This window comes from Cryptomeria japonica, chromosome 2 (genome assembly GCF_030272615.1).
Source record: "Cryptomeria japonica chromosome 2, Sugi_1.0, whole genome shotgun sequence".
Classification (NCBI taxonomy): Eukaryota; Viridiplantae; Streptophyta; class Pinopsida; order Cupressales; family Cupressaceae; genus Cryptomeria; species Cryptomeria japonica.
In genome coordinates this window covers 625,621,628-625,634,208 of record NC_081406.1, presented here as the reverse complement: position 1 = coordinate 625,634,208, position 12,581 = coordinate 625,621,628, and the positions used below count along the sequence as shown (strand labels likewise).

The 12,581-nt window shown below is 35.3% G+C and overlaps 1 protein-coding gene across 1 annotated transcript; it reads right to left on the bottom strand.

The window, feature by feature from the left end:
- Positions 1 to 413: 413 nt before the first annotated feature.
- LOC131078671 (putative glutamine amidotransferase GAT1_2.1) lies at positions 414 to 3,431 on the bottom strand. Its single transcript, XM_058016422.2, has 6 exons — positions 3,094 to 3,431; positions 1,831 to 2,177; positions 1,553 to 1,729; positions 1,266 to 1,472; positions 920 to 1,129; positions 414 to 814 (listed from the first exon to the last, which is right to left on the bottom strand). The coding sequence occupies exons 1-6, from the start codon at positions 3,197 to 3,199 to the stop codon at positions 569 to 571; spliced, it is 1,293 nt and encodes a 430-aa protein (XP_057872405.2). The 5' UTR covers positions 3,200 to 3,431; the 3' UTR covers positions 414 to 568.
- Positions 3,432 to 12,581: the final 9,150 nt, after the last annotated feature.

Here is a 12,581-nt window from a genome sequence, read left to right as displayed (position 1 = left end):
CCAAAAAGAAGTGATCACTAACAAAAGAGTTACTCCTATAATTGAAGTACAAGATAATATAGAAAATAAAAGAGGAGATTAGGAAAAAGAAATAGAAAATAAAAGAGGAGATTAGGAAAAAGAAATACCACCCATTAGGACAACAAGAAGAGGTCCTAGAGAAAAATGCCCAAGAAGAGGAACACAGGCAGGCTCAAGGAGATGATGGGCAAGAGGTAAATAGGGAGCATGAGAGACAATAAATGGAATAACCTCGAGGAGATGATCATGAGTAGTACAAAAAACAAGAAGATTAGTTTCATTATTATTTTGAGAGTTTTCATTGGTTTAAGATTAGTTGAAAGTTTCCATTATGTTGAAATTTGTTAACGGCGGGATTACTGATATCTGTGGCTAATTTTTAAGTCCATAAATGTAAAGCAAAGAAAAATGAAACTTTCAGAATTGAATCAAAAGATCAGTTTGAAAGTATGTTAGAAAGAGATGATAAAAATTCAATGGGAATATATATTTACAATCACAGTCAACTATATTTGAAGGCGACGTAAGTGGGTTTATTCAATGTAGGTCACGACGTAAGCTTTTCCTCCAGCAGCTCTGATCCAATGTGAATCATCATCTGATAAAATGCAACAGAATCTGACAGCTGTTCAGTAGACATGGATTCCATGAATTTTAGGGCTCTTACTCTAATGTCCTCCTGTTTCTTCATCCCTTTCATATAACAAGCGGAGTTCCTCACAGTGGCTCCCATTTGCTTCAACCTCTTCTCCTCTTCTCTATCCAGGGCTCTCACACTCAGCCTCGCATCCAACTGTTGCTCAGTACCCACGGAAAAACAACAAATATTCATTACATTACCCCAGATCTTCGGGAGAATAAAGAGTTAATAAAGGGAAAGGCAGTGAGATATGAGCACCTGAAGAAATAATGCTTCAGTATGTAATGCTGAGGCTTTGGCACAGGAATTGGTATCGATATGATCATCGTATATCAGCTTGGATAGAGAATAACTCTTCACTATTCTCTTGCCTTGCTTTTCCATTTCGCCACCCACTTTCACGGCTTCACGTTCTCCGCTGCAGGCCGACCTCTTTTTTTGATACGCAATCACAACTTTAACAAATTCCTGAGGAAAACAAGCAAACAGTTGTGAAACACACACCTCAGAGATTAGTGAATTATGAGATTTGGGGAAAGTTTAATTATCTTTTCAGAAATAATCACAACTTTTACAAACGAAAAGGGCTTAAACAGTGAATTACCTCGTAGGCCCTCGAGCATCCCGGATAATCAAAATCATTCTCTGTGCAATATTCGCCATCATGGCGCATTCTTTCTGGGTGGAATTGCAGACCCATAATGAATTTACCTTCCTCTGGATTGTATGCATTTGGGTCATAAAATGCTTCAATCAAACCATCTGGGGCATATGCCATTGGCCTGAATCTCTCTGCCAACTTCTTTATCCCCTGGAAATCAAGTACAAATGAGTGGGTGGTGGAATATAATTCAATATACTGCTGAATAAAAGACATTGATCTACATATACCTGATGATGATAGCTATTAACCATAATCTCCATATTGACTCCTAATGAATTTTGAAACCAAGAATGGAGTGGAGTATATTCTACCACTTTGATAGGGTGCCTATAACCATCATAATTATCATAGTTTACATGCTTAATATCAAAGCCTGATTTTTCAGACACCTCTTTCTCTACATCCTGCAGTGCAGCAGGCATTATATTAGAATTCAATACACAATTATAACTACCCAGCTGGCCTATTGTATAGACAGAAATCAAAGAATATTAGATTAGATTACCTGATATAGGGTTCCCCCACAGGCTACATTGAGGAGCTGAGATCCTCTGCATATACCCAAAAATGGTATGTTCCTTTCCAGACAGCACCGGGCAAGCTGTAATTCAATGGAGTCCTTTGCTCTGTCTATGGTAGTATCACTACTGTGCAATTTCCTTATTTGGTCCAGTTCATCATGGGATAAACCATTCTCATTCTCGTAGAGGGAAGGGTCCACGTCCTCCCCTTCACAAAGAAGAACTCCATGAAAAGGCTCAAAGCCATCTAGCATTTGCTGTATGGATGAGATTCTTGGGACAATAACTGGAACTGCCCCATAGTTCGCTATCAAATCTAAGTGGTACTCTCCTGAACAAATATAGACGTTCAAGTTGGAATTTTGTTAAAGTAAACAGGAGAATCCCATACTAAATTAATAAGATTACATTTGAATGGGACCCATAGGGTCGAAATATAAAACTCCCAATTGCATGAGAAGATAAAGACAAAAACAAGCTATCACCAATTTTACAAAATCAGCTTCATCAATGCTTTTGATCAGATCATCAATTTCTATTTATGCTGACAAAAAACTTTAGAAAAAACACACACATACAATTAATTCCATAAACATAATGGATCAAATATTTCTATTTTCACCTTAGCAAACAAACACTCACATCAAACTTCGGTTAGAAATTAATCCAAGTTTCCCCAAAACGAAAATAACATGAACTTTTTTTAATGCATCAGTTTCGCCAAAATCTTTAGCATTGGCGTTAAAATTAATCCAAGTTTCCCCAAAACGAAAATAACATGAACTTTTTTTAATGCATCAGTTTCGCCAAAATCTTTGGCATTGGCGTTAGCTTTCTGAAAATAGATTGCACTTGTCAGATACAAGATGCGATCCATAGAGAATAAATCTATGCTCTGAAGAAGAGCCCTCTCATAATGCTCATTCAATGCAAATGAATAAAATGACAAGAAAATTCAGTCCCAAAGACCAGACCATCAAAACTTGACTCGTCTCTGAAATTTATTTGAAAACAAATTTATTTGAAAACCAAAAGAACAAGTGAATCTGAACAACAATACCCATCTGGGCGTAGAAGCACCTTCACCACGACTACCATCTTGAAGAACACTTCTAATTTGAAATTTTAGGGCATCTCAGAAACAAATATAGAAACCCTTTTTTAATGGCGGGAAATTCATGGGATATATTATTTTCTGTTTGTACAGAGACATAAATAGGAAACAGAAGAGGGGGGGGTTCCCATACCTACAAAATCAACGAATTTGTTCTTACGAAGGCATCTTCTGGAGACGATGAGAACCCGCGCGAGCATCCTCAAAGATCCCGCTTTGCTCTCCTGCTGTAAATGCATTCCATTCTTAAAACCCTCTTTAAAAAATATGTCTGCTCTGGATTGTTTTTTGGGGAATTTGACTCATAAAAAGCTTCCATTTGCGACTAATAGATGATGGATGTGCAACTCAAACATGGCGGTTTTTTATCCCTGCCGCCACCCTCTTAATTTGAGTAATTGCAGTTGCCTTACGCCTCACGTTGTGTGGGTAATGTCGCAAAAATATGCAAAATATCTGCGGCACGATAACAAACACGGCTTTTACCTTGTATTTTCACATGTAATGAGCAAAATTGCGTGCCTTGCACTTTACCCTTTCCTTTTCTGAAGAGTTACCCTTTTATATAATAATTATAATTTGTATAGAGGGAAGTAATTCACTCTAATTTTGTGTGACTTAAGAACTTAAAGCTATTGTTTTGAGCTTTCAGATATTTACGACGAATGTGAGAGCATTCATTATGATCAGTTAGAAGTGATGTTGAAACTTATTTATAGACGTTCCAATAACCATGTGCTACAACCACCAAAGATAATTGCACAACTACGATAATACATAATCCTCTAATAAATGTTTTGACCAATACCTATGCGCAAATGTTGCAATAACCGTCTATTATGGACACCAAAAAAGTTGCACAACTCCTTTAATTAAATATTCAATGGTTAACTATTGGGTTGACCAATGGGCGATCATTGGTATGTAAGGAATATTTTAGTGAGATTTTAACTATCATGTATTGATTATTTGGAAAGATAGTAATTGGGTAGTTAGGTGTGCAAGAGGTGAACATCTATTGGCACATAGGCAACTATTGGGTCATTTGTCCTAATGGTGTCTTTTTATGTTAAGAAATTTTGTTATATTTTGTAAAGGTATTTTGATTTTGCTTTTATATATTTTTAGGCGCTGGTTTTAATTCTTAGTTAATTTATTTGTTTATCTAGTTTGAAATTAAGACGTAAAATTTAACCAAGTTTAAATCTATGTCATCAAATTGGTCTTGCTTTTTAAATTTTTAAATTCGAATAACTCCATGTTGCCTCCCTCTAATTAGTTTGTGTGTCCCAACTTTAAGCATAAAATATTCTAATCCATATAATTGGGTGATATAAAGAACAAACCTTCATTCAATTTAATACATCAAGAGCTATTATTTCATATTTGCATGATCATTCGAGGAATTCATATATGAACATTTACACCTATGTCAATAGAAACATACTTGCAAAGAAAAATCATATTGCATAGTTGCTTGTTGTCTTCGACCATTGTTCAAAAGTTGTTAAATAGGTTTGTCTAGGGATTTGACTAGGGAGAATAAGACCATTGATTAGAAAGCTCCATAATAGTGTTTATCAACATTGTTATCAACATTTTTTATCAATAGGTAATACTCGTAATACTGATATGTTGATAGGTAGATGGTGGCTAGTTAGAATTAGCATGTTTAGTTATAGGGATATGATAATTTTTTATCACTTTTGAGGGTGAGATGGGATCTTTATGACTGGTTGTTTGAGGCTAGGGTTTTGATGTTGTTTTATGATTTTGTTGTTTCATAGGTTCAGGGCCTTCTCCCTGCTAATAGAATCAAAAACATTGTTAGCCTTTACTTTTAGGTCCAAACATTAAGGTGAAGCCTTTCTTTATAGATACATACAACGATATACTACCATTTAACTTTTTCACACTCCAAGTCAATTCTACAAAACACGAGTCAACTTCACAATGTATTTTTTTATCCAAGTAAATTTTGTGGTGTGAAATAAAACCTAAAAAATTCTGAGAATGACATAATTCAAATTTTGACATTCTTTTACAACATATCTAAGAATATGCAATTCTAAGTTAAAATTTAAAAGTTATGATAAAAAAAAATTAGAGTTCACTAATTGGAACCAAAACTCCATTAATTTCTAGTTTTTCAAAATCCATCACTTAATTTTGAACAACTTTGAATTAGTTCGATTGAATTTATTTATTTCAATGCTACTTAATCCTATTTTTTAGTAAATAAATCTTTTATTTATTTACATGATTGTGAAACCAATATTCTTAAACTCCTTAGGGATTTGCCTTAGGGTTTTATACCTTCTAGATTAAGATTCCAAAATTTTATATATTTTATTGCATACATTTCAATTTAATTTTGATTAGTTTGTAGCCACCTTTGTTTTTGTGCTTAGTTTGCCTCTATGAAGGTTTGGAATTTTATTGAGTGATCTTTATTTTCCCCATTACCTATTTACTTTTATTTGGCCCTTAGTGTTTCTTTGTTGCTTTATATCTTATATATGTGTACTTATTGATTTCATATGAGTTTATATATCGAACCTAAAAATCTTTCATATTATTTTCTCCTTTAAGGTTGGGCCTTAATTATTTTCTATCTATTTGACCTCTATCTATCTACCCATTATTTGTGTATTACTATTACATCATTTATCATGTGTGGATACTTATGAACCTTTATCTTATGATTGTCTACATGCATATATCAAAACTATAATATGTTCTCACACCTCATTAATTCCCATCATGTGATTCTTGATGGTATTGCTTCTTTCTTTCATGTTGATGATAAAATACACATTCCATGAGTGAGTTGCTTTCATGTATATCTAGTTACTCCTTCATTAATTTTATATGTTCTTTTGCATCCATCTTAGGATATTTAATTCATGTATATATGCATGATTCATTATTATTGTTGCCCTTGTATGATGGATGGTGATAATGTAGCCCTATCTACTAGCAATGTATCGAGGGATAATTCTTCATATGTTGAGGCCACACCTTCATTAGTTTATTCGTATATTTTACTAAGGTATGTGATGTTATTGCTCTTACATTTTATTTGAGTCCTATTTTTTTTTATAATGCCCTTATTTTTATTTTCAATTGATGCACCACAACGTATGATTTTATTACATACTTTGATAAACACTCAAGACATAACACATCCTTCTAGAAAAAATTATCTACCCACATTGTTATCACTTATGCCATATTCATATCCCTTTAGTTCAACATCCTAAAAAATATTTGTAAAGTAGCTTGGGAATTTTTCCTTTGTGACATAATCCTTGGAGATCACATCCTTCATTTTCATCCGCTATCATTAGAATTTTAACTCATCCATATTCCTATCTATTATTGGTATTCCTTAACCCATCAAACTACTTGTGCATCTACTATCAACAATCCTTTGATCCATATGTTTGATTTATTAAGACTCTTATCCTAAATCAACCTATCTCACATCCTTATTTCTAGACTTGGTGCTCCCTTGTCATTGATTAGCATATGAATGTAATACTCCCATCCAAAAGCAATATAATTCCATAATCCAAAAGCAATTTCCAATGCAACCTCTCAAGCAATCTATTGTAATCCTAAAGTAATTAATCCATAATAAGCAATCCTTATCCACACATCTTACTAAAAACTCTATCCAATCATCATAAAAAGAATCTAATAGTTTTTTTCTTTATATTGCTATAAAATCTTAGTCAACTTAATCCATTCAACCATCATCATTGGGCTAAATCATTCTCAATCCTTGTGTTGTTCTTGAGATATATCATTCCCAAATCAACAACACCATCCTCGCATTGTTCTCAGGATGTATAATTCCCACATAAAAAGTGTCATCATAATCATCAATCAATCATCCTTTTAAATTAGATTAACTAAAGGAAACATCATCTTTTTCTTTGTATTATTTTATACATGCTTGCTTGTTTTGTTTGTGCATGTTATAATTTTGTCTTTCATTTACATCAATCATTGCAACATACCTACAATAATAATATTATGGTCCATTAGCATATATTTTCTTGAGACCACTAGTCCTTTATGTACTTGAAACATCATAACCATAGTCTCTATATCATATTCCATATTGTCAAGTGCTATATTAAAAACAAAGTTACTCACACCATTTTTCATAAAGTTCTCCCCTTATCTTTTTCAAGAGCTTACTCTGGCTCCTTTAGATCTTGTATAGTTGTTGAATATACTAACGCAGAAGACAACTAGGGGGGGAGGTGAACCAATTGTATAATCCACAGAAAGATATGAGCATGAAACATCAGAACACACCATACATAATGAGACACCAGATTTTATGTGCAAAACCCTGTTAGGGGAAAAACCACAGAGAAGCTATTCTCAATATATGAACACCTGTTAGGGTGGCACCGATTAAGGTGATTTTTATAAAGGCTTACTGCCAAAGGGCTCACTGCTTGAGAGAAAGAAAGAGAGGCTCACTATCGGAGGGCTCATTACTACATTGAAGAAAAATAAAAGAGAAATAATCCACAACAATTGCACTTCTACAACTACAAGATCTAGATAGATACCTTCATCTCGCTACTTCTAGTAGCTAACACATGAAGGCTCACTTTACTCAACACTTTTCACCAAATCAACATCAACCATCAAACAATCAGGAAGATAGATCCTCTTGTATACACCTTCATCGCATTTCACATTCTTTCACACACATGCCCACACCTCTACACACAATACTCAAGCATCATTATATATATCATCTTCTCATATGCAAAGTCTCCCAAGGTTGGCTAAGCAACTTAATCAAACATAATTCAATTAGGTCGACACTAAACATTCCCATGGTAGAAAATAATGTAAAGTGGATTGCAACACATCGAAATAATCATCAAACACGTTATAAAATAGTCCGTAATCATTGGAGAAACAATATGAAGTGTAAACATCTGAGGTCAGCCAAACTTATCTAGTAAAACACCATTGAACTTGAAAATCATGCTTCTGAAGCCCAAGAACACATGCCTAAGGACATTATCAACTTAACTCCAAAATCACAATGCCAAAAACCATAACGACAAGAAATGTGGAGCATGCATTTCGTACAAAAACACTATCAAACATACTGGTAAACACAAATTCATTGTCACAGCCATCTAGAGCACCAAATGCAAAATATAACATCTTCAAACATAGCTTAATTGTTTGGAAATGAGGTGTTATACACCTTGCATAATAATTTTTTTGATTAAGGATAAAACAGGTTTTGAGGGGACCTAAAACCCCTTACAAAAGTTTTGAAGGGACCTAAAACCCTCGGATTTTACACAGATCTGGAACCCACATAAGAACACTGCAAAAAGAATAAGCAAAGACTACCAGCAACCCACTCTCAGCCTAATAGAAAAAATTTGAGGCCCCAGCTAAACAAAGGATGACAAAGCCATCCTCCAAAAAACTCAAACAACACAAGTCAAAACAAGAAATAACAAGGGTTTTATCAAGGCTCCCTTAACCTTCATCAGATACCAAGGGTTTTTCCAGGCACCCATAACCTGAACATTAAGTTTGAGCAATGATCTCACAACCATAGCATCGAGAGTCTTAATGAGAAATATAAAGGAACAATCTAGAACCAAAGGGTTTTGAAAGGCTCCCCAAACCTTCATATTGGGTTTTGGCTTGGCTCTTAAAACAAGCAAGTTGAACCCAACAAAGATAAACCAGCAACAAGTCAACACCCTCCCAGCATGACTCCTAAAATCTTCATAAACATTAATTTTTAATTTTTTTGAATGGAGCTGGGTGGGAAAGATGTTGGGGCTTGAAAAAGAATCTTTATGCACTGGCTACATGCTTCAGACAAATCTGTGGTTGATATTGAGGATGGGGATTGCAAAACGGACGGGGACCCCCATCCTGTGGACCTTCCTTTTGACCCTGGGGAAGGCCAGTATTCACGAGTCCTTGGGTCGTGTGGAAAAGGTTCTTTGAGAGGGGAATCTGAGCTAGAACAGAACGTGATTTTCCAAGGTCCCCCAAAATATTGGGCTGGTTTATTTGGTACAAAACCTACTGGTAATTTTGTCTTCCCTAAGGTGAAAGATATTTCAAATAAGCTATAGGGCAAGTTTTCCATCTCCATTCTGGATGTTGTGATTGAGAATAATATATCCTTAATGGATTTCACTTTGGTGGGTAAATTTGTTGGTCCAAGGCCTAATATTGAGAATGTTAGGGTTTTTACTAAAAAGAAATGGCATCTGAAAGGTCAAGTTGATATTTCAGCGTTGCCCAAAGGATTTTTTTCTTTTAACTTCTCTTGTTCAAAATATTTAGAGGGGATGCTCTGTGGAGGCCCATGGATATTTGGTAAAACCTCCTTGACTTTAAGGAAATGGTCCCCGAAGCTGGAGCTAAAAGATTCATCCTTTTTTTATTTGGCTTTGGTTTGGGTAAAACTGCTAGGTTTGCCTTTAGAGTTTTGGGTTGAAGATGTGTTCAAAGGGATAGCTAGCTCTTTTGGGGAAATTATTGCTACGGATCCTATGATAGCTGCTAGGAAAAGGTTAGTTTATGCTAGAATCTGTGTGAATGTTTTTCATAACTAAGATCTCCCTTCGTCTATTGATATCCTCTCTAAACTTGGGAAATGGGAACAACCTATTGAATACTAATCTCTGCATTTTGTGTCTTTTCATTGAAAAAAAGCTACACATTGGGCTAGAGGATGTCCGGGCGATCCAAAGATCGCTTCTAAGAACATAGGGGTTCATAAGCAAGCCTGGAAAGAGAAACTAGGTAAAGATAACGAGAGGTCTAATTGCACGAGGCTGCAGGCTCCAAAGACCCCAGCTGTTGGGATTAAGGTAAATAAGGAAGGAGAACCTAGTGAGAATGATCAGGTGGATTCTATTAATGTTGGCATGCAACCCAGTGGTGATAGTCACAAAATGCAGCTAGAAGAAGGAGAGATAGATGAACCAGTGGCAAATGGGAAGGTACCTTCAAAGGAATACAAGGTGTACAATGAAAGTATGGATTACTCTGAGGTGCCTGAAATTGATCGTGAAAAAGATGAGGATCCTATTAGTCCTATGGGATTAAGTTCGGATTCTCAGGATTTAGTTAGCCAGGAAGCTTTGAAGATTTTAAAAGATAATATAAGTACCCCAAATCACAAGCTGAAGAGTCAAAATATGAAAGACTTCAATAACGATGATGATGGGGATGGGGACTTCCTCACAGCGGGAAAAAAGAAGAATAAGAAAACAGGTAATGTCATGGGTATCCAAACTAGGACAAGAGCTAAGGGTGACATTGGCAATTCCAAATCTTCCCCAGGTAGAAAATTGGCTAGGTGGCACAGAGAAAATGAAAGTAAACAGAACATAGCTGATGGAAGTCAACATGCCATCTTGGAGTCTTGTTCCCCTCTGTCTAAATGAAGGTGATATATTGGAACATAAGGGGTCTAAATTATCCCCATAAATAGGACATATTAAGGAATCTGGTTAGAGACCATAAACTGGATGTTGTCTTAATTCAAGAAACTAAGATGAGTAAAGAAAAAGTGGAAAGAATTAATGCTTTTTCTTTTGGAGGGGTTGTTGATAGTAGCTCTAAAGGGGCTTCAAGAAGTGTTGCTATCTTCTGGAATAATAATTTTATGGAGGGCGAAGTGATCCAAGCTGAAGGTAACCTGATATGCATTAGATTTAAGCATATTAGGGATGATTTTATTTGGGTCCTTTCTAACATCTATGCTCCAAACTCTAAAGTTGCTAGATCTAAATTTTGGAAAGCTATGGAGGAAAACAGAAAAGGCTTCCAACATGATCCTCGGATGATGATGGGTGACTTTAATACTCCCCTATATGATTCTGAAAAGTATGGAGGATCTCAAATTCTTTTGGATATCAAAACTGATCTTATGAATTTCATTACTAACATGGCTCTCGCTGATGTGGAGATGCGTGAGGCGGCCTTCACTTGGTCAAATAGTCAAAATGGTGATGAGTTGATTCAGGTTAGACTAGATAGAACGTTAATATCCAATGATTGGTTTACTAAGTACAACAGTACTTTATCTGTCATCGATAGAATAGGATCTGACCATTTTCATATTACTTTTGTGGTTGAACCTCTTGTTAAAAGATGTTGATTCCCTTTTATGTTTGAGAAAATATGGTTATCTCACCCTACCCTGGAAAAGAATATCAGACTATGGTGGAATATTCAAGTGGAAGGATCTACTATGTTTAGAGTTGTTAAGAAACTTAGGCATGTTAAGGACAGAATTAGGATCTGGAACAAGGAAGTCTTTGGAGATATATTTGTTATGAAAAATGCTTTAAAAATAGAGTTAAAATTAATCCAGGATTCTATCCAAAAAGATGGCTATAACTTTGTCTCTAGGGATAAAGAGAATGAGATCCTTGTTAAATATTATAAAATCATAGGCAATGAAGAAGACTTTTGGAGACAAAGATCAAGGGCTCTTTGGCTGTCAGTTGGAGATAAGAGTACTAAATATTTCTATTTGTTCGCTATTAAACACAAAGCTGCCAACAGGATTTCCCAGTTAGTGGTGAATGACAATATCATTAAAGGAAATGATAATATTGCTAAGGAGGTTGCCTGCTTTTTTTCTGAACTCCTATCTATTGATTCTAACCTCTGTAGTGAAGATCAAGATTCCTTACTGCTAAATATTCTGAAGGTTATTGGATTGGAGAAGAATAAGGTATTATGTGTCATTCCCTCTTATGATGAGATTAAAAGGGTTGTTTTTTTCTTTTCAAGGAGATAAATCTCCTGAGCCTGATGGGTACCCCATGTCCTTTTTTCATCACTTCTGGCATATTGTTGGGAAGGACATTGTTCAAGTTGTGAAAGAATTTTTTGGAACTAAATCGTTGCTTAAGGAGGTGAATTCTACTTTTTTGGTTCTTATTTCTAAGCAACCTGGTGTGGACTCTATGGATAAGTTCAGACCTATAAGTCTCTGTAATTCTCTTTATAAAATTATATTGAAGGTGGTGACTTCCAGATTGATCACTTTTCTCACTTCTCTTATTTCTTCGCATCAGAATGGATTTGTGCCAAGAAGGCAAATTTTGGATTCTATAATTTTGGTTCATGAGAACATTCACTCTCCTATTGCCTCTTAAAAAGATGGTTTCCTTGTTAAGCTTGACCTTGCTAAGGCTTATGACAGAGTGGATTGGTTCCTTTTGAAAATAATTCTTAAGGCTTTCGATTTTGATGGTAAATTTTTTCAGATATCATTTGGAAACTTATCTCTACTCCTTCTATGTCTATTATTACTAGTGGATATCCCTCATCTTTTTTCAAGCCGACTAGGGGTCTCAGGCAGGGGGATCCTATCTCCCCAATTTTTTTCACCATTCTAGCTAAAAGCATGAGTCGGTTATTGCAGAAGATGGTGATGTCAAGAGATATTAAAGGTCTTAGGTCATCATCTTCCAATATGGTTTGTTCCCATCAACAATCTATGGATGATACTATCTTCCTTGGTAATGCCTTTGTTCATGAAGCTAGATCCTTTAAAACTGTTCTTGAAACTTGTTCTAGGGC

What these genes read in the sequence shown, in the direction of transcription:
- LOC131078671 (XM_058016422.2), bottom strand. Translation starts at nt 3,199, where the DNA reads ATGCATTTACAGCAGGAGAGCAAAGCGGGATCTTTGAGGATGCTCGCG. An exon ending in TTAATAGCTATCATCATCAG is followed by an intron (nt 1,473 to 1,552) that starts GTATATGTAGAT and finishes CTTGATTTCCAG; the next exon opens with GGGATAAAGAAGTTGGCAGA. An exon ending in CTGAAGCATTATTTCTTCAG is followed by an intron (nt 815 to 919) that starts GTGCTCATATCT and finishes ACTGAGCAACAG; the next exon opens with TTGGATGCGAGGCTGAGTGT.